This window comes from Entelurus aequoreus, linkage group LG10 (assembly GCF_033978785.1).
Source record: "Entelurus aequoreus isolate RoL-2023_Sb linkage group LG10, RoL_Eaeq_v1.1, whole genome shotgun sequence".
NCBI lineage: Eukaryota > Metazoa > Chordata > Actinopteri > Syngnathiformes > Syngnathidae > Entelurus > Entelurus aequoreus.
In genome coordinates, this window is record NC_084740.1 from 24101268 (window position 1) to 24124870 (window position 23603).

General features: G+C 35.8%; 1 protein-coding gene across 2 annotated transcripts in view; it reads left to right on the plus strand.

Moving 5' to 3' along the window:
- The window catches only part of hnf1ba (HNF1 homeobox Ba), a 46847-nt gene that overhangs the window by 12780 nt on the left and 10464 nt on the right, over nt 1-23603 (plus strand). For both annotated transcript variants that reach the window (XM_062062082.1, XM_062062083.1), the window contains exons 5-9: nt 12969-13123; nt 15855-15975; nt 16043-16225; nt 21492-21610; nt 21758-21802. In XM_062062082.1, coding sequence (XP_061918066.1) covers nt 12969-13123; nt 15855-15975; nt 16043-16225; nt 21492-21610; nt 21758-21802 — 623 coding nt within the window. The remainder of the gene's footprint in view (nt 1-12968; nt 13124-15854; nt 15976-16042; nt 16226-21491; nt 21611-21757; nt 21803-23603) is intronic.

The window sequence follows — 23603 nt, forward strand, 5'->3', positions numbered from 1 at the left end:
ATTTTATGAGCGCCCTTCCATTGTGTGGCCACGGGGGTCATGAGTCCAATGGAGTGCTTTATTGTCTTGTGGCGGTGTTTACAAGGCCCGGCGGAGTGTTGCGGGGCCACTAGTATGTCGCCGGAGACAATATGAAGTCGGGAGGGCCGGACAAAATGGAGGACAGATATAAATCAATGTTAAATGGCTGGTTTGTCCACTAAACTGACTGTTTTAACCTCACAATTTGTTCTATATTCTAATACAGTGGTTCTTAAAAATGTTCACTAAGTACCACCTCAGAAAAAACTCTTCAAGTGTCACCATAATGAAATACAGTAGCGTAGTAAGCCTAAGTATTTATTAAAACAAGGCAGAGGATTTATTTTACATTACACACAGTACACTGTGTTTGAAAATAGGAAACTAAAACATTGTACTTTAATCAAGTGATTCTTTGACGTACCACAGTTTGAGAATCACAGTTCTAATATATTTTAGTGGTTTAAAAGTTCTGCCATATGAATTGGACCTTTTCACAAAGCTTTAGTAGCAATTACGCTAAGAGAAATGCAACTTATCCACCCCCCAGCGTCACCATTAGCAACTTTTTCCACCAAGAACTGCGTAACGGGAAGTCAGCGTATGCAGGGGTCCATTTTTTGGGGGATTTATTTTGTAAAAAACAGAGAAAACAGACATTACATATAATTAAAGACAAAAGTGTCATATTTGGGTTATATAAGTCAGTGGTCCCCAACCACCGGGCCGCGGCCTCACAAGAAATTAAAAAAATTACAAAAATGTTTTTTAATTTAATTGTATTTATTTTTTTATTAAATCAACATAAAAACAAACACAATATATACATTATATGTCAATATAAACCAATACAGTCTGCAGGGATACAGTCCGTAAGCACACATGATTGTATTTCTTTATGACCAAAAAAAAAAAAATTTTTTTTTTACTACACCCCAGGAAATGTTTTGAGACAATTCCAACTTTCACCACAGCGTCAGTTGCTATGTGGAGTGCCACTTTCCATAATTTTCAGCAGACTGCATTGCAAAATGATTAACCCCTCTCTTCCTCTCAGCAATATCCACCCAGGAATGGGGCCATATGAATCCCTTGTCTACTATACTGCTGCTCATAAACACATTATAATGGGACTGTCTGTGAATGTATCTTATCGCACATTCGATGGTAACTTCTTAACGCACCCTAATACACACCTGGGGCCTCGTTTGTAAAGGTTGCTCAGCACAAAAAAGTTACGTCAGCACACAGCGATGGAATTTGTGTGTACAACGTTCACCACAAACGTTGTTATTTTTAAAACAATTCTATACAGAAAAGATTGCGTATTCCTGTGCAAACTCTTTCAGGCACGCAAAGGGATCAAATTTTAAATAAATACAAATGCACCGTAAAATACAGCGCACGTGTATTTCACAAAGTATGAGCATTTCTCTATTTGTGGATATATCGTATATTTGTTTGGTGGAGCCTGAATACAGTATGAAAATATAGAGCTGTTTTTAGCCTAGATATGAAAATATAGAGCTGTATTAATGTAGGTTTATTGTACATGTAGTTTTATATGTGGTGGGTCATTGACGTATTGTTTATTTTGCTAATTTTTAACAAATTAGCATAGCACTGTGTAAATAGGTCTGGAGGTGTGTCTTAGACTTTGATTTTTTTTTTAGGCTAAAGACTAAAAACTATGCATTTTTGGTTATATACAATTCTGTTGTAAATTTATGAACATGTCTTTTTTCAAGACGTGTAGACTTTGGGAGTTTATAACACAGTGTGAGTTGTCGCAAATGTCTGGGTCTCAAGTAGCCACGCTGCACATGCTGTACACGGCCATTATGTAATCCTATATTATTACCATGCAAATATTTGATATGCTACACAATACACCTATAAGCTAAACAACTGTTCAAAAACCCATTAATTTCGCAAATTATATTTTAAAATCATCTTGCATGTTTGCCAATTGCCCACAAGAACTTTGAATATTTCCATTGACTACATTTGTTATGCAACAGGATGTTATTGTTGGTATATATATACATGGTAAATATTTTTTGTTTTCATCTTAGCAATATTTCTAAGTCATGATGGACCTGACACTATTAACTTGATTGGTCAAATATTACCATTCCAACTGTAGTTTGTTGATCCTATTTGTTGAGCTATTTAGCTTTGACCATTTATGGAGGATTGTGGGAGGAGTAGTACTTTTAATAGATCTTAATATTTATTTGCATACGCAATGTTTTAAGATAGACTCCATGCACAGTTTTATAAATGAAGCTCCTGGTCTGCCAGAGAATAAAAAGACCAAGCAGGAAGGATCTGTGTTGTCAATTTAGCGACTTTGTCACTATATTTAGCGAGCATGTAGACTCCTCTAGAGTATCTTTTCAAAAACAAATATTGTTTTCGGACATTTGGAGATACCACTTTGCCTGATTTACAACTGCTAAAAGGTGTTTTCTGTCGAGGCTTTCAAAGTGTGAGGTGCAGCAGAATGAGAAAAATAAAAAGGGGTAATATTTTTAAAGCTGCTAAGGTAACTAAATTGGGGCCCGAAGTACGACCCCCACATTACAAAAAGGTTTTCTCACCTATTTGTGTGAAATGTTATATTTAATTAGGTGCATTTTCGGACCTAATTAACAGTTATGTTGGATGCAAAATAAAAATAAAAAAACATAACTACAACACAAATGATCAAACATTTCAGTACTGAGTTCTAGAGATGTCCGATAATATTGGCCTGCCGATATTATCGGCCGATAAATGCTTTAAAATGTAATATCGGAAATTATCGGTATCGTTTTTTTTATTATCGGTATCGGGTTTTTTGTTATCGGTATCGTTTTTTGTTTTGTTTTTTTTTGTTTTGTTTTTTTAAATCAACATAAAAAACACAAGATACACTTACAATTAGTACACCAACCAAAAAAAACTCCCTCCCCCATTTACACTCATTCACACAAAAGGGTTGTTTCTTTCTGTTATTAATATTCTGGTTCCTACATTATATATCAATATATAACAATACAGTCTGCAAGGGATACAGTCCGTAAGCACACATGATTGTGCGTGCTGCTGGTCCACTAATAGTACTAACATTTAACAGTTAATTTTACTAATTTTCATTATTTACTAGTTTCTATGTAACTGTTTTTATATTGTTTTACTTTCTTTTTTATTCAAGAAAATGTTTTTAATTTATTTGTTTTATTTTATTTTATTAATTTTTAAAAAAAAGGACCTTATCTTCACCATACCTGGTTGTCCAAATTAGGAATAATAATGTGTTAATTCCACGACTTTATATATATCGGTATCGGTTGATATCGGTATCTATACAGTGGTAATTAAGAGTTGGACAATATCGGAATATCGGATATCGGCAAAAAGCCATTATCGGACATCCCTACTGAGTACTTATAGCTTACAGGACCAGTGTAAAAATGGTGCGAGCCATAGAGGACAGTGATAATGTCGTTAGGCCTATTTTACAAAAATATTTTTAACCCACCTAAATAATTTGGTGTGATTTATATATATATATTTTTTAAATTAAAAAGTTGCCGAAAAATACAATATCAATATGCAGGAATATGAGTTTAAAAATAAATAATAATATAAACTGTCATTATTCACTATGACTATAAATGATTTGAAGACCCTTAGTCAGCGCTTATAATCCAATCCAAACCGTTTCATCAGTATGCCCGCATTACTATACTGAAAATCCAGTCCACATTTTCACTGTTACCTTAGCAAGGTAAAGGCAGACGCAGCAGCATTAAGGCTACTTAGTGTGTTTACAACACACTAAGGATGTCCAAATCAGATTTTTTTTTTTTTTTTGTCAAATCTGAACTTTTTATGTAGTCGTTCACGTTACCAAAAAATGTGTCCAGACTCAAATGTCAATGGCAAACTGACCCGAATACAGGGATGGCGTCCTGCAGTGTTAACGGATGTAAACTCGGAAGTGAACATGCTCTGATTGTAGTCGTCTCAGTACTGGCGCATTTGTGGCGATTTCAAGGATGCTGTGTAATCAAAGTCAACATTTTCTGAACCGAAGATTATGAAAGAAGATGTCTCCCGCAGTTTTGGGGACATTTGCCTTGATGTCTGCTCTAAAGAGCGTGATGGCGATTAATGGTAGAACATTGATTGATGTGAGTTCCTAAAACATTATTTTTGCCTGTTTATGCAAATTTCTCAACCATTTATTCTGTACCTGTCTATTTTGGTGAATAATTTACCATTATGCGACCAGAGCGCGGGAGAATTCACACTGAAGTCGCATCATAACACTATCTGATTAATTGGTAATTTAAACCTCATAATAATAATGGCTATAATATTGCTGACAGAAAAATAACTTGCATACCGTATGATAAGCAAAGCACACTACTACAGCTTTGCAGTAAAGGAGTGCGACCTAAACTTAATGGATGTAGTTTGACAGCCTTAGTTTTATTTTAGAGTCGTGTTTTGGGGGCTTTGTAGGCTGGATGCACTGACAGACTCATGGTCAAAAAGGTGGAGTTCAATGGGTGTTTTTGATCTTCACTTTTACCGTTTTCACCATAAATGGCAGGTTATTGTCATAGTCCATATCACCCATCTCTACTAGCCAGGTGTGGCCCATGGGCCTTGAATTTGACACCTTTGGTGTAAATGCCTTAAATTACCATTACAGTAATAACAGGAAACTAACAATATTGCTTTTCAACCATTTCAATCTCTTCAGTATTCGCTGTGTAATTCTAATACAGTAACAACAAGTTGTAAGCAAAAAAAAATTATCAAGTACAACAATTCTGAATCACAGAGGTTGTGCACAGACAACATATCTTTGGGTGGACATCCAGCCCCTGTTTTCCAGGCAATCGTTTTTTTTCCCACCAGAACCTTCTCTGTTTTCAGCTCAACTCTGTAGTGCTCTACAAGTTGGTTTACATTGCTGTCATCTGTGCAACGTTTCCCTGTTTGCAAGTTTACTAAGGATGACTGAAGTTTTCTTCCACTTCCACTTCAAACCTAGTGACGCCCCTGATTATGTCAAGGGAAATTCACTGTTATATGTACAGCACGTAAAAGGTGTCTCAGAGCGTAACATTAAGCGATGTTAAAGGTAGTAGGGAGGTGATTTTTCAAAGAAAATAAATGAAACCAATAACAAAACTACCTAAACAACAAATATATTTGATTATAAATATCAAATACAAATCTATTTATAGCAAAAATGCTAACTTGGTTTAATATGTTCAAAATGTTTTTTTATTGTTCCAAAAAAAAAACTGTAGAGATACTTTTAAATAATACACAAATGTCATGTTAAATTTTCATTTAGTGTGTTTAATTAATTCTGTTGCAAAGTCCAAAAATAATATGCAGCAATAAAAAAAAAAAATTATCATATATTGCATGTACATACAGTACATACACACCTTCACATTCAATATGTGTTCTTTATTTTCATGACTATTTACATTGTAGATTGTCACTGAAGGCATCAAAACTAGGAAAGAACACACGTGGAGTTATTTAACAAAAAAAAAGTGATATAGCTGAAAACATGTTTTATATTCTAGTTTCTTCAAATTAGCCACCCTTTGCTTTGATGACTTTTTCGCATACTCCTGGCATTCTCTTGATGAGTTTCAAGAGGTAGTCACCTGAAATGGTTTTCACTTCACAGGTGTGCTTGAAGCTCATCTAGAGAATGCCAAGAGTGTGCAAAGGGTGGCTATTTTGAAGAAAGTAGAATATTGTTTTCAGTAGGGCTGTCACGCCAATTTTCTTCCCATCACAAAAACCTTCCTAACCCCCATTTACTTCCGGGGTCATTTCCGCTTACGTCAGTTCCTCTTACGTCATTGACAGCGATCGATAGCACTTCGTTTGACTCTTTTTTATAATACAGCGTTAACAAAACGTCTGAATTATCAACAATAATGTTGATTTAAAGTACAGACATTTAACATTATATATTAATTAATATTACTGAAATGTTTAAACAATAATGTTGATTTAAAGTACAGACATTTAACAGTTTTGTATAATAATTAATATTAGTGAAATGGTTTCAACAATAATGTTGATTTAAAGTAGTACAGACATTTAACAGTATTATATGAGGTGGCGACTTGTCCAGGGTGTACCCCGCCTCCCGCCCGATTGTAGCTGAGATAGGCTCCAGGGCCCCCCGCGACCCCGAAGGGAATAAGCGGTAGAAAATGGATGGATGGATGGATATATTAATTAATATTTTTTGCACGTTACCACGAAGACAGAAGTTCGCAGCAGCGGCCCTAACACTCCGCTTGAAATGTTGCGAAGCCTGCTGGTGTTTGACATAAGTCCCCTGGGACAGATAAAGACGAATATCATCCAGTGACACCACCATTTTCAGGAGATTTTGATTTATCGATCGCTGGCAATGACGTGAGAGGAAATGACGTAAGTAAGAGGAACTGACGTAAGCGGAAATGACCCCGGAAGTAAATGGGGGTTAGGAAAGTTTTTGTGATGGGAAGAAAATTGGCGTGACAGCTGCAACTAATGATTAATTTGATAATCGATTAATCTGTCGATTATTACTCAGATTAATCGATTAATAATCGGATAAAAGAGACAAACTACATTTCTATCCTATCCAGTATTTTATTGAAAAAAAACAGCATACTGGCACCATACTTATTTTGATTATTGTTTCTCAGTCGTTTGTAAATGTTGCAGTTTATAAATAAAGGTTTATTAAAAAAAAAATTTAAAAATTTTTTTTTTTTTAATTAAAAAAAACAAAAAACAAAACTCTGTGCATGCGCGTAGCATAGATCCAACGAATCGATGACTAAATTAATCGGCAACTATTTTAATAATCAATTTTAATCGATTAGTTGTTGCAGCCCTAGTTTTCAGTTACAATAGGAAAAATTAACTTTAAACATTCGGCTCCATTTTCCAGCAGTGACACAAAATCAATGAGCCTATCATTGCTCACATTTAGCAGCGTTTCTTTATCAATCCCATCAGTATGTGTCAATGCGTCTCTGCTCGCTGCGCTAGGGCGTTCCCGCTGTCTCACCTGGGTCACGGACGGGAAGATGAGAGATCTAGAGCACAATTAAAGATTGTCTCTGCAACGGGCACAGTGTGTGTGAGAGAGAGCATAGGATAAGAATGTGTTTGACATTGCTTGTAATTGTGTAATGTTTACTCGGTGGATATCAGAGAGGGCCTGTATCGGCAAACATGCGTCTGATTGTCAGTGGTGCTTCTTAGACAGGAGGGGACGAGCATTCCTTAAGACCTCCAGTAAGACAGTGCATGTAGTCCATAGACATGGGATTATAACGGAGCAGTGTGGTGACAATAATGTTGCTGGGAGTCATTGCACAGTGCATGTAGTCACACACACACACACACAGCGTGGCCTTGGCTGAGCTCAGCAGATAGCAGCAATGGACGCAGGTCAATGTGTTTGTTTGCTCCGTCCTTCCTCACTCGGAGGCAAAGAGCGAGCAGGTGAGCTCAGTGGATGACGACAGGATCGCTACAATCTATAGTATAGGATCTGGAGCAGCGCCTTTAAACATCAAATTGCTAACCAACCTTTAGTTAGTCTATTATGGCGTTTAAAGAACAATAATAACACGCCATAGAGCTTGGACCTCCACCAAAGTCAAACTAGTGCTTTATTTGAGTTTATTTGTTAGCTAGCAAACCACTTCCTGTTTCACAGAAGCCGGATGACAGAGCATGTTACAAATTAATCAATCAGTCAATCAAAGTTTATTTATATACACTACCGTTCAAAAGTTTGGGGTCACCCAAACAATTTTGTGGAATAGCCTTAATTTCTAAGAACAAGAATAGACTGTCGAGTTTCAGATGAAAGTTCTCTTTTTCTGGCCATTTTGAGCGTTTAATTGACCCCACAAATGTGATGCTCCAGAAACTCAATCTGCTCAAAGGAAGGTCAGTTTTGTAGCTTCTGTAACGAGCTAAACTGTTTTCAGATGTGTGAACATAATTGCACAAGGGTTTTCTAATCATCAATTAGCCTTCTGATCCAATGAGCAAACACATTGTACCATTTGAACACTGGAGTGATAGTTTTTGGAAATGGGCCTCTATACACCTATGTAGATATTGCACCAAAAACCAGACATTTGCAGCTAGAATAGTCATTTATCACATTAGCAATGTATAGAATGTATTTCTTTAAAGTTAAGACTAGTTTAAAGTTATCTTCATTGAAAAGTACAGTGCCTTTCCTTCAAAAATAAGGACATTTCAATGTGACCCCAAACTTTTGAACGGTAGTGTAGATATATATTTATATACATCGGACACTGATTGTTATCACTCCGGTACTCTTGTCTTGTTCTGTATATTGTACAGTATTTTGTATATTGTACAGGATTGCTTATTATTTTTATTGGATAGTAGTCTATTTATTTCAATTCTTAGCTTCATCTTTATTACTTCTTGTGTAATTTATTTTTATCCCATATTTGTTCCCACTACCGCACCTTACGTTGGAGTCCTTAATCTCGTTATATGCAAATATAGTGACAATAAAGTCCATTATATTCTATTCTATATAGCCCTAAATCACAAGTGTCTCAAAGGGCTGCACAAGACACAATGACATCCTCGGCTCAGATCCCACATCAAATGCCGACCGGTGCAAAACTGACAATATATTCCAAAATTGTTTCTCAGCTGTGGTCTGTATGGGCCGCGGCAGTACTCACTTGTAATACAAGTTTCCACCACTTGTGGCAGTAATGACAATATCAAACAAACAGAAGAAGCCTGCAGCTAAAGTCATATAACTGCACTTTTTTTGGAATTTTGCCTATCGTTCACAATCATTATGAGAGACAAAAAGACATGTTTTTAGTTTTTTATCGCATTCTAACATTTAAAAATCGGCTCGTTCTTGGTGGCTAGCAATCCATTCTACCTCTAAATCCCTTTAAAAATGCATTCAAAACCAGTCAACAATACTTACTTTACGTTCCGTAACCTGTATAATAACCAATCTGTAGAAACATTGTTATTGTAAGAGCAAACAGCGAGGAACTCTTTTTCTATCGTACTAACACATTGGCGAGCTACGGTGTTAGCCGTAGAAGCTAACTACGGAAAGAGATAGCTTTTACGTCACCACGAAACGCGTTTGAGTTTGTAATGCACAACACTGCGATAGGACAGCAATCTGTACTGACTGAAAAACATGAACAATTAGATTACAGTATATGTAAAGTATTAGCCCACATTTCATGTTTTGTTTGTACACAGCTCGCTCAACAGCGTATGCACTGAAGTGTAAGGTGATGTGCTGCATGCATCATGATCAATAGTATAGTGACTTACTCGATGGACAGTTGTCTGTTTGGTCCAACTGGCTGGAGATGTTTCCAGTTGATTTGGGTAAGTAATCCATGAATTCGGCATAGCCTCGCTGAAAAGTTTCAGTTTTGCAGTTTGACCATGTCATTTCTCTCGGCTCCCGTCTGCTCCAATGTTTCAGCCTCTTCTCCGTGCTGGCTTCTATAAGCAGCAGTTCATCCTCCGTGTATTTAGTTTCAAAAATATAAGGTTGTGAATCCTCATTTGTCCAAAAATAGTCGACTTCGTTGTCTGTTACCAAGTCTGCCATGATAAGAAAACACACTCGCGTTTGGTTCCGGCAGTAGGAACACATTTGTTGCAGGAAGTCGGAAGTGCGCTGCTACGGAAACGGAAATAAATGCGCCGAAGAATTGGTTCCGGCTGTGCATAATATGACCAAAATGCGGTACATATTGTACATATTACATATGAACATGTCTGTTACTACATTATATACATACTTGCAGCATAAAACGTTTTGAAATAGTTTTAGAGGGCTTTGAAGGCTAAGCCGGTGACTCCCATTAGTCGCATCTTGCAAGCGTTATTTATCATCTTTAAAATCTTAAAAAAACAAAAAACATATGTTCTTGTCTCTCATAATGATTGTGAATGATAGGCAAAATTCCCAAAAAAAGTGCAGTTCCCCTTTAAGCGCAAAATTTATGACTAAAATGGTGAAGCTGTATTGCCATTTGCACTTTGATTTTATCGACAGTTTATAGAAACGTGTTATTTCTATTTATTATTAATTTAGTTTAAATGTATGTATTTTTATTTTAGCACATATATTTGTCATCAGTTTTCATGAGTCCCTTTTTTGGAGTATATTTGATAAGTATTTATTTTAGTAATCAGCCTGACCTAAGCCTTGATAATAATCTTTGTGATTAAAGCATGCTTTCATGTCAATATTTTATCCTGCTCAACTGTAAGTAGTTAATATATAATTATTGAATAGTGTTAATATTTGAATGAGTGAAAAAATTGGGCTCTGAGGTAAAAAAAAATTAAGAACCGTTTATGAATGGCTTGAAATACAAAATACAGTAAACCTCATTTTCTCAGTTCGGCATTCACGCACTGTTTCCTTTCTCTATTTTAGGTTGTAAATAATAACAAAATGTTAAATAGTAACTATATTGAAAGTGGTTAAATGGAAGGAGAAAAAAGAAAAGAGTGCTGCATCTATAAATCTAGCAGAGGGCGCTGTCTCACAAGTTAATACACAACATTTTTCAGCAGAAAGATGCTTTGACAAGATGTGATGTTGTTTTGCAAGTGCAATTCTGTAAATTGTACGCTTGTAATAGGGTTTACTGAATTTAAAATGTGCTTAATAAGTATAAGAATCCAGACGGTGATCCACATCCCTCCCAAAATGTAATCACTTGTTTCTTATCCTTTTTCGGACATTTCTTGACAAAAACAAAATGTTCCCATATATATTTTTTTAGCTAAGTAGCTAACTAAAAACAGACAAGCATAAAAAACCAGGGGGGGTTAGGTTTGGTTGTTATCATCACTTCAGTCATCAACAATTGAGAACAGAGAAATGGACATTGAAACAATGTAGGTCTGACTTAGTAAGATATGTACAGCAAGTAGTGGACATAGAGAGAGAGAGAGAGAGAGAGAGAAAGAGAGAGAGAGATCGGAAAGCATAAGAAAAAGTATCTACATTTGATTATTTATATTTGATTATTAACAATCCGGGGAGGGTGTTAGTTTAGGGTTGAAGTTGCCTGGAGGTGTACTTTTATTGCGGTTTTGAAGGAGGATAGAGATGCCCTTTCTTTTACACCTGTTGGGAGCGCATTCCATATTGATGTGGCATAGAAAGAGAATGAGTTAAGACCTTTGTTAGATCGGAATCTGGGTTTAACGTGGTTAGTGGAGCTCCCCCTGGTGTTGTGGTTATGGCGGCCATGGTTAAGGAAGTAGTTTGACATGTACTTCGGTATCAGGGAGGTGTAGCGGATTTTATAGACTAGGCTCAGTGCAAGTTGTTTTACTCTGTCCTCCACCCTGAGCCAGCCCACTTTGGAGAAGTGGGTAGGAGTGAGGTGTGATCTGGGGTGGAGGTCTCAAAGTAATCTGACTAGCTTGTTCTGGGATGTTTGGAGTTTAGATTTGAGGGTTTTGGAGGTGCTAGGGTACCAGGAGGTGCATGCGTAATCGAGGTAATAGTGGAGGTAATAAATCTGTCTGTTGCTTCCAAATCAGAGTTGGCGTGATGAAATAAATGGAGGAAACCCTCTTGTCAGTCATCCATTTTCTTTGTCTCTGTGGGTGGATGCGGGCCAGCTAGCCTACCCACCCAGAAAAGTTCAACCGTATGACGTAAATGCAAGGTAACGTATTAGAAATATTCAAAAATCAAATTCGTTTTTTTGTTATCTCATTTCGGACCTGTCCCGAAAGTTTCATCAAAATCTGCTCATAACTGTTTGAGTTATGTTGCTAACAGCAATAACCAAGAATAAAAACATGGCCAACGACCACCGTCAGCAAATCGACTAGTTAAGGTAAATGCTCAAAGTAATTAATCTTTTTGTAAATTTTTCAGAAAAGCATTATCAAAAAAGTCACAAAATTCCGATTTCCTAGTTTGATTGAACGCAGCATTAGATACCTTAGGTCAGGGGTGTCCAAACTCTTCTGACAGTGGCCACTTTGATACATTTTGTACACAAAAGATGAGAAAACCAACCCAATGTTGGTTCATACATACTGAACTATCTCAAAACATCCACTTGCTAGCAATTTGCAACCCGTAGCTAATTTTTTAACAGCCCGCGGCACAATGGTCAGCATTCTGATATCAGCATGTTTTATTTTGCTAACTCTGAAAGTATACACCTCAGCGTCAAATATGTTGTTGCTTGACAAATGATACCTGTTAGCATGTTAACGTTATTATGCAAACTTTTTTATTTAATTTAGAAGGTATACAGCTCAGTCATATGTATCCTAAAATTATACTGCTACCATTTTAAAAAAAAATTTCCAGGTACACACCACAGTGTAGTATATTTTGGTATTTGACCTACGTTACAGTTAGCATTTTAGCATACTACCTTTTTTAAGCTAATTTAGCAGGTATTTCACTAATGCTAACTTTTAGCATGCTATTATTAGCATTTTAGCATAATACTTTTATCTTTTTTAGCTCATTTGTTCATATTTTTTATTATTATTAAATCTAACTTGACGTTATCTAGCCATCATGCTAACTGTTAGCATTTACAAGAAATGTTTAAAGAAATAGCATGTGTTATTTGAAAAAAATCTATACATTGCACTAGTCGAGGCTGCAATTTGGACACACCTGCCCTACCAAGTTGAAAAATTGTGCTTAATATAGATATCACTACTGTTATCACAATCTGTATTTTTGGACGTTAGGGAGACTGAAAACTAATAATGATGTGAAACTTTTCAGAAAACAAATCTTACAGAGCCAATGACCTTTTTGTTCATAGCGGTCCTGGTGTCTCCATCTAACGTTGTCTCTTTGTGTGCGTCAGTGCGATACAGCCAAGGTCCCGGCGAGGTCACGTCCTCCACCAGCATCAGCCACCACGGCAGCAGCGCCATGGCCACCAGCCAGTCGGTGCTCCAGCAGGTGTCTCCGGGAGGACTGGACCCCAGCCACAGTCTGCTGTCACCCGACGCCAAAATGGTGAGTGAGCACACCTAGGGGGGCCCCCAGATTAGATAAGCGAGGCCCTGCTTTTAACATAAACGCACCCAGGGGCCCGGCCTCCTCTCCCATGGAGACAACAATTAGCACTTTGTGTATTTGGAGGCCGCGCCGGCCTGTAGCGTGCACCATGACAGCGTCAGCGGGCGTGCTCGTCCTCTGGGCCGACAAAGAAACATTGTGTTCTTATTGATTAAACGCCAAGCGGAGCGCTGCCAGATAAAAGACGCATACATTTGATTTTGTTTAGTTTTTTTTAGGCTTCTCCCGTCTGCCCTGGTCCAATATTTGGTTTGCGACAAGGAAACTTGTGTGCAGCATTAGAAAGGTGGTGCAACAGTACTTTCAATATGATGACTCACTGTACTGAAGCAATTTGAAGACACAGCCCTAGACAACTATTTGACTATTTTTATTACACTTGTCACCAACATATTTAGCTCTTCATCATGCCAAGAGTAGTAGGACCACTCTGTAAGTGCAGGTATTGTTTGTGCATTTTTTAACAGATATTTTCTTCTTTATCAGTGAGTGTGAGCCTTTTATAAAAGTCTACACAACGCACATTTAACGACATCCAAAACAAGAGATGTACTGGATAAGCTGCATGCCACTGATATTTCTACTCACTCAATAAGATAAATATTAATTACGGAAAAAAGTATTTTTTTATGTGTCTGTAGGCTGTTTTCTTCAGGATTTAGTTCAATAATATCACAATTTATATGAAATGCTTTTTCACTTTTCGTATCAAATTTGTACATGTCGTATTTGCTGATGCTGTTCTGTTGTTGTTGTTGTTGTGGTTGTTATTGTTATTGTTGTTTGTTGTTGTTGTTGTTGTTGTTGTCTCTGTCTTATCCCCCTCCTGTCCCCACAATTTCCCCCTCTGTCTTCCTTTTTTTCTCTTTCTATCCCGTCCTGCTCCGGTCCGGCTGCGGCAAACATTGATATAAATCCAATCAATAAAGTCAAATACAAATAAGACAACAAGAGATGTAAATCTGTACAGCAAATATGCGCATCTGCATCAACAATATGATTTGCCTAAATAGCTAGCCAAGACCAAAAAGTAATACTTTAATCACTGAATAGGGATTTATATATATATATATATATATATATATATATATATATATATATATATATATATATATATATATATATATATATATATATATATATATATATATATATATATATATATATATATATATATACATATATATATATATATATATAATATTGTATATATATATATATATATATATATATATAATATTGTATATATATATATATATTATATATATATATATATATATATATATATATATATATATATATATATAATATTGTATATATATTTTTTTATATAGACGTGTATATATATATATATATATATATATATATATATATATATATATATATATATATATATATATATATATATATATATATATATATATATATAAATAATTATATATTTATACATAAACGTTAATATAATATATATATATTTATGTGTATATGTATCTTCATTATTTTTGGATGATGTTTATGTACAAATATTCCCAACCAAAATATAAATATATTATATCACTTTTTTAAAGTTTTTTAAAAAATATTTTCCCCCTAAAATAGCTTGAAAATATAAAACTACTTTGACATAAGCCACGTTGCAGCTAAAATCTTAAAAATAAAATGTTTAAAAGAGATAAATCTGTTGACATATGCACACTGCAGTTGTTGTATTTTCAATAAAATGAAAAAAAAATTGTAAAGAATAAATCAAATCAATTGACCTATGCACACTGCGGTTATTTACAAAAAACAAAAACCTTACATGCACATTTACATTTAATAAAAAATAATTATATATATGTTTTTGATTATTATATATTATATTTCCAGAACATGTATTTTGATTATATAATTTCATAATATATTTTGTTTTTATTTTGAGATTTAAAAAGAATAGTTTATCTTCCTATATTTATAGCAGGCATGTGTGCTGACATTTTGGGTGCTAAAGCCAGAAAAAAGAGCACTCATCGCAAAAAATAGTTAAAAAAATATTTTTTTCATTATTAAAAAAATATATATTTTCAAAATTATTTAAAAATGAAGTTTGTGAATGCCGTCAAGCAGTTAGGGGAAGAATTCTCACAATGACTCAAATGTATAAACATATTTGGGGGGAACATTCAATTAAATACAATTAAAAACAACTTTATTTGTCGCTGCGGGCCAATTCAAGGCACGTAGAGCAGCAAATATTGAATCAAAGGCAATTAGACTTTTAGCAGCTGTAAACACGAACTATACAAATAAAAACAGCACACAAATAGAGAATAATTAGACATTAAATAAAGCTAATGATAAAAATGCTAACATATGCAATCAGGAAAATTAATAACAGAGATGAATTGTTATTCTTAATTAAATGAAGAAAAAAACCAGAAAGCACACCTTTTTCATTTAGAGCAAAATATTCTCTGTTTTTGATATATATTTATATGCAGTGCATGTTTTTAGTCACTATATTTTATCATTCAGAATTGTTATTAATAGGGTTTAATGTATGTATTCATTTATTTATTTCACATGTTCCTTCATTTTCCAGTAAATAATGTATAAATCCAAATGACAAGGAATATGCTTGAATCTATCGTGCCAGTGCAATATTAATTCATATAATATCTTGCCCCAGATCTCCGGCTCTGGCGGAGGCCTCCCCCCAGTGAGCACGCTGACCAACATCCACAGTTCTCATCTCAGCCACCAGCAGAACCTCATCATGCCTCTCTCTGGAGTCATGGCCATCGCACAGAGTACGTCCTCCCACTCTCAGACGCCATATTGTGTTTCTTTCCTGACCGCCGGATGCTTTGCCGCCAGGTTTAAACACGTCGCAGTCTCAGACGGTGCCGGTGATCAACAGCGTGGCGGGCAGCTTGGCGGCGTTGCAACCTGTCCAGTTCTCCCAGCAGTTGCACAGCCCACACCAGCAGAGCCTGATGCAGCAGTCGCCCAGTCACATGAGCCAGCAGCCCTTCATGGCCACCGTCACACACTCGCACAGTCAGTATCAACAAAATGACAAATTATCCGTATACTTATGTCAATTTAGCTACAAACTAAGCTAATCTACTGGGGATTATATAGAATATAAGGATAATTTATTGCAACCTTGTGTCCAAATATCTAATAATGTTGTGGGTTTTGTTGCCATGAATTCATAAAACAAGAAATTATAAGATTTTCTAAGCAAGCCCTCATATGTTGTATTTATTGTTACATCTACAAAACCCAAAACTAGTAAAGTTGGCACGTTGTGTAAATCGTAAATAAAAACTGAATACAATGCTTTGCAAATGCTTTTCAACTTATATTCAATTGAATAGACTGTAAAGACAAGATATTTAATGTTCGAACTGAGAAACTTATTTTTTCTTCTTCAAATAGTCAATAACTAATGGCAGCAACACATTCCAAAAAAGTTGGCACAGCAGGGGCATTTTTACCACTGTGTTACATGGCCTTTCCTTTTAACAACACTCTGTAAACGTTTGGGAATTGAGGAGATCAATTTTTTAAGCTTTTCAGGTGGAATTCTTTCCCATTTTTGCTTGATGTACAGCTTAAGTAGTTCAACAGACCGGGGGTCTCCGTTGTGGTATTTTACGCTTCATAATGCGCCACACATTTTCAATGGGAGACAGGTCTGGACTACAGTCAGGCCAGTCTAGTACCCGTACTCTTTAAGTACGAAGCCACGCTGTTGTAACACATGCAGAATGTGGCTAGGCATTGTCTTGCTGAAATAAGCAGGGGCGTCCATGAAAAATACATGGCTTGGATGGCAATATATGTTGCTCCAAAACCTGTATGTACCTTTCAGCATTATTGGTTCCTTCACAGATGTGTAAGTTACCCATGCCTTGGGCACTAATACACCCCCATACCATCACAGATGCTGGCTTTTGAACTTTGCGTCTATAACAATCCGGATAGTTCGTTTCCTCTTTGGTCCGACACGACGTCCACAGTTTCCAAAAACAATTTGAAATGTGGTCGTCAGACCACAGAACACTTTTCCACTTTGCATCAGTCCATCTTGGACGAGCTCGGGCCCAGCGAAGCCGGCGGCGTTTCTGGGTGTTGTTGATAAATGGTTTTCGCTTTGCATTGTAGAGTTTTAACTTGCACTTACAGATGTAGCGACGAACTGTAGTTACTGACAGTGGTTTTCTGAATTGTTCCTGAGCCCATGTGGTGATATCCTTTACACTCCGATGTCGCTTTTTGATGCAGTACCGCCTGAGGGATCCAAGGTCACGGGCATTTAATGTTGGTTTTCAACCTTGCCACTTACATGCAGTGATTTCTCTAAACTCTCTGAACCTTTTGATGATATTACGGACGGTAGATGGTGAAATCCCTAAATTCCTTGCAATAGCTCGTTGAGAAATGTTTTTCTTTATCTGTTCGACAATTTGCTCACGCATTTGTTCACAAAGTGGTGACCCTCGCCCCATCCTTTGTTGTGAATGACTGAGCATTTCATGGAAGCTGCTTTTATACCCAATCATGGCACCCACCTGTTCCCAATTAGCCTGTTCACCTGTAGGATGTTCCAAATAAGTGTTTGATGAGCATTCCTCAACTTTCTCAGTTTTTTTGCCACTTGTGCCAGCTTTTTTTTAAAAACATGTTGCAGGCATCAAATTCCAAATGAGCTACTATTTGCAAAAAAACAACAAAGTTTACCAGTTCGAACATTAAGTATCTTGTCTTTGCAGTCTATCCAATTGGAAATAGGTTAAAAAGGATTTGCAAATCATTGTACTTGTCCAGGGTGTACTCCGCCTTCCGCCCGATTGTAGCTGAGATAGGCTCCAGCGCCCCCCGCGACCCCGAAGGGAATAAGCGGTAGGAAATGGATGGATGGATGGATGTATTCTGTTTTTATTTACGATTTACACAACGTGCCAACTTCACTGGTTTTTGGTTTTCTATCATGTGCCAATAGTAGCAGCAATTGCACACTCATACACTGTTTGAAAACATTTTTTAAACCATTACACCTCCAGGAAATCAATATATGTATTACAAAAATATGTTTTAAATATATTGTGATACAATTGTTATTTATTTATTTAACATTTCTTTAAAGAGACATCCAAAAAATGCATACATAATCAAATATAAAATAATAAGATACAAAGGGAAACTATTATTAAATAAAACATGTTTTAATATTTTTTGAAATCTCATAAAATAATAAATATACACAAAATATTTACAACTAAATATTACAATTTAAATAATACATTTAAATTAAAAAACAATTTTTTTGTTTAATTATATATACTAATAATAATAGTAATTATAATAAAAATCATCATTATACAAAAACGTCAATGCTAAGAAATGAAATATATTAGTGAATTAAATAAATTATAAGAAACTAAATATTTCATAATAATTATTGAGAACATTTACAATTAAAATGATTATTGTGAAAAATACAAGTTATTTAAAAGTGTATTCAAATTACACAAAATAATGATAATATTATTAACAATAGTAGGGGACGGCGTGGCGAAGTTGGTAGAGTGGCTGTGCCAGCAATCGGAGGGTTGCTGGTTACTGGGGTTCAATCCCCACCTTCTACCATCCTAGTCACGTCCGTTGTGTCCTTGGGCAAGACACTTCACCCTTGCTCCTGATGCGTGCTGGTTAGCGCCTTGCATGGCAGCTCCCTCCATCAGTGTGTGAATGTGTGTGTGAATGTAGAAATACGGTCAAAGCGCTTTGAGTATCTTGAAGGTAGAAAAGCGCTATACAAGTATAACCCATTTATCATTTATTTATTTATTACAAAAATTAAAGTATTATTAAATATGAATTTAAAAATGTTTTGCTATATAATAACATAATAAACATATGAAAATATTTACATCTAAACATTAACATTTAAATAACACATTTAAAATAAAATATGCAAAAACAATTTTTAATTAGTTTATTTATACATACCAACATAAATAGTAATAATTATAATCATCATCATGTACAAAAAATGTCAATACTAAGAAATGAAGAAAAATATTGTAAAATATGATTCAAATCAATTATATGAACTAAATATTTTATATTAAATATTGAGAACACTTACAATTAAAATGATTAATGTGAAAAATACAAAAGTCGTTTAAAATTCTATTTAAATTACACGTAATAATGATAATGATACTATTAATAACAATAGTAATGATCATTACTACAAAAAAGAAAGTATTATTAAATATGATTTTAAAATTGTTTTGCTATATAAAAACATAAGAAATATATAAAAATATTTAAAACTAAACATTAACAATTGAATAACACATTTAAAATAAAATATACAAAATGTTTGTTTTTATTTGTTTAATAATACATACTAATAATAATAGTAATAATAATAAAAATCATTATACAAAAACGTCAATACTAAGAAATGAAAGAAAATACTGTGAATTAAATCAATGATATGAAACTAAATATTTTATATTAAATATTGAGAACATTTACAATTAAAATGATTAATGTGAAAAAGATCACGGGTACGAGCGGCCGAAATGAGTTTCCTCCGCCGGGTGGCGGGTCTCTCCCTTAGAGATAGGGTGAGAAGCTCTGTCATCCGGGAGGAACTCAGAGTAAAGCCGCTGCTCCTCCACATTGAGAGGAGCCAAATGAGGTCGTTCAGGCATCTGCTCAGGATGCCACCCGAACGCCTCCCTAGGAAGGTGTTTAGGGCACGGTCGACCGGCAGGAGGCCACGGGGTAGACCCAGGACACGTTGGGAAGAATGGCTACCGGCTGGCCTGGGAACGCCTCGGGATCCCCCGGGAGGAGCTGGACGAAGTGGCTGGGGAGAGGGAAGTCTGGGCTTCCCTGCTTAGGCTGCTGCCCCCGCGACCCGACCTCGGCTAAGCGGAAGAAAATGGATGGATGGATGGATGGCATTTAAAAGTGTATTTCAATTACACATAATAATGATAATGATATAACAATAACAATAGTAATAATTATTATTACAAAAATATCAATACCAAGAAATGAATAAAAATATTGTAAAATATTATTCAAATTAATTATATGATACAAAATATTTAAATTAAATATTAATAACATGTACAACTAAAATGATGAATGTAGAAAAAATACAAAAGCCATTTAAAAGTATATTTTAATTACACGTAATAATGATAATGACAATAATAATAATAATAATAATTAGAGATGTCCGATAATATTGGACTGCCGATATTATCGGCCGATAAATGCTTTAAAATGTAATATCGGAAATTATCGGTATCGGTTTTAAAAAAGTAAAATGTATGACTTTTTAAAACGCCGCTGTACGGAGTGGTACACGGACGTAGGGAGAAGTACAGAGCGGCAATGAACCTTAACGGCACTGCCTTTGCGTGTCGGCCCAATCACATAATATCTACGGCTTTTGACACACACAAGTGAATGCAATGCATACTTGGTCAACAGCCATACAGGTCACACTGAGGGTGACCGTATAAACATCTTTAACACTGTTACAAATATGCGCCACACTGTGAACCCACACCAAACAAGAATGACAAACACATTTCGGGAGACCATCCGCACCGTAACACAACATAAACACAACAGAACAAATACCCAGAACCCCTTGCAGCACTAACTCTTCCGGGACGCTACAATATAGTTAAGGTAGCGGAGGTTGTCCCCCGCTACCTCAACCCCGCCCACCTCAACCAAATTCCAAGCTGCTGTTTTGAGGCATGTTAAACAAAATATTGCACTTTGTGACTTCAATAATAAAAATGGCGGTGCCATGTTGGCATTTTTTTACATAACTTGAGTTGATTTATTTTGGAAAACCTTGTTACATTGTTTAATGCATCCAGCGGGGCATCACAAAAAAATTAGGCATAATAATGTGTCAATTCCACAACTGTATATATCGGTATCGGTTGATATCGGAATCGGTAATTAAGAGTTGGACAATATCGGATATCGGCAAAAAAGCCATTATCGGACATCTCTAATAATAATGTGATAATGATCATTATAATGACAATAATAATCATAATATATCTATTTCATCCAAAAAAACAAGTGTAAGGTCAGAGGTCACTAATAATGTTCTTCTGCACCAAACTCCTCCAAGCATACCTTAACAACATTGCTTTATGCAATAAGACGTTTAAGTCAAAAAAAAAAAAAAGTTTCCCCTTTTTGGTGACTTGTGAGAAATCTCAATGTGATTGTCCATGAATAACATCCCGCGTGTCCTCCACAGTGTACCCTCACAAGCAGGAGCCCCCTCAATATTCCCACCCGTCACGCTTCCCCTCGGCCATGGTGGTGACGGACGCCAACAGCCTCAGCACGCTCAGCTCCATGTCCTCCGGCAAGACGGTGAGTTCCTCCTACGCAGACCCCCCTTTCTCCTCCCCCCCTCACACTCACCTGTACATAATGGCACCATCATGATGCAGATACCAGGAAATAGACGGCACCCATAAGAGTTGTGTGTGCTGACGTGTTTGATTCCTGTCACATTAGGACGCTCCAGTAAACAAGATGGTGCAACTCGGGGGTCTCTCCTGGGTAAATACTGTTTTATTAGTAGAGCTTGTCACCCCACAAATGGATACAGGTGGCACACTCCTCCATACTTCCATTTCCTCTCCAATCGCTCGCTTGCTCCTTCATGCTGAACCTGCCGTGATTGATGCCGCCCTCCTTTGCAGCAGGAAATGAGCCTCGCTCTCCTAATCACGCTTCTCAAGCTCGGTGGAGCTTCCACTTTCTGTCATGCACGGCCAGGGAGGGAGGGAGTGATACTGGTGATACCGGTGGTGATACCGGTGGTGATACCGGTGGCGATACCAGCGATACTGGTGCTGGGTGTGGGTCTTCCTCTCCTTCTTCTTTCTAATTGCACTGCTTCCTCTTTCCAACTTTGCTGAGCGCTCTAGCCTGAAACTCCATCACTGGCGGTGCGTTCAAACGCTTCATTTCCCACCCTGAGTCCCACGGCATGATCCATGTAACAGCAATGCATCTTCTTACAAATCCATGTTTCTGTCCATCGTTCCATCTACAGCAGGGATGTCCAAAGTGCGGCCCGGGGGCCATTTGCGGCCTGCAGCTAATTGTTTACCGGCCCGCCACACATTCTGCAAAAATTGCAAAATTGATAGTATTGCAAAAATGTAAAAAAACATTTAAAAAAGTGGAATGAGGTGAAATCTAACGAGAAAAAGTTGCAATGTTGACACAAAGCTGCCATGCAGGCTGTTTTTTTTCTTTTGTCTTTCTTTATTTTTCTTTTTTTTGCCATTGCTCAAAAAAAAAAAGACAAAAAATCTTTGTTATAATGAATTATTGACCTATTCAAGGCTCCAATTACTTCAAAAATGTCACTTTAAAATGTTTTATGTGGAAAAAATATTGCATATATTGTGTGGTTGCCGTATAAAAACATTAAAGATTTTTGACAAAAGAGCATAAAAACAAACAAAATAATAGTTCAAACGTAAAATCGACAGATATATCCGAAGTTGATCTCGTAACTTAAGTGTTGAAAGTTAAAAAAAAACTAATAAAAATGTATCACTTTATGAGTGGGGCACCTTTTGGATCCCAAACATATTTAGTGGGATTTTATTAATATTTTCACTGATTCCTCAAAAATATTAAAGAATTCAAATCAATGGTGTCCTGCATTATTGATCTTTTAGAGCTCTAATTACTAAATACTGCATATTTCCAGTTTTGCTATAAAAAACAAAGTTGTCTTTGACAGAAAAGGCATAAAACCTTCTTTTTTTTTTTTTTTTACTTTTTATCAACCTGAAGTTGATATAGAGATTTACTGTAAGCATTAAATAAAAAATAATAATAATAATTTGACTTATTTTTAACGTTTTAATGACTGAGACCCTTTATGGTCCCCGGGAGCCCTAAAGGTTAAAAAAAAAAAAATCTGTATATTTTGTTATGGTTTGAAAATGAAAAATATCAAAATGGCCCCCGCATGCTTAAATTTTTCCGTGTGCGGCCCTCAGTGGAAAAAGTTTAGACACCCCTGATCTACAGTATTAGGGTGATGTTTATGTGCAAATATGCAAATATTCCCGGTCAACATAAAATTACAAGACGATTGAAAGCCCGTTTACATTTACAGTGTAATATTCAAATAAAAATGTCCCCGAAAATGTTTGGAAAAATGAAACTGCATTGACTACTTAATTTTTTTTAAATCCAAAATTTAAAAGAAAAAAAAACATTTACATATGCACACTGCATTTAATATATTTTTTGAATAGAATTGAATGAAATCTAAAAAATTAAATCAAATCCATTGACAATTAATTAGTATTTTTTTAGAACAATGACTCACATA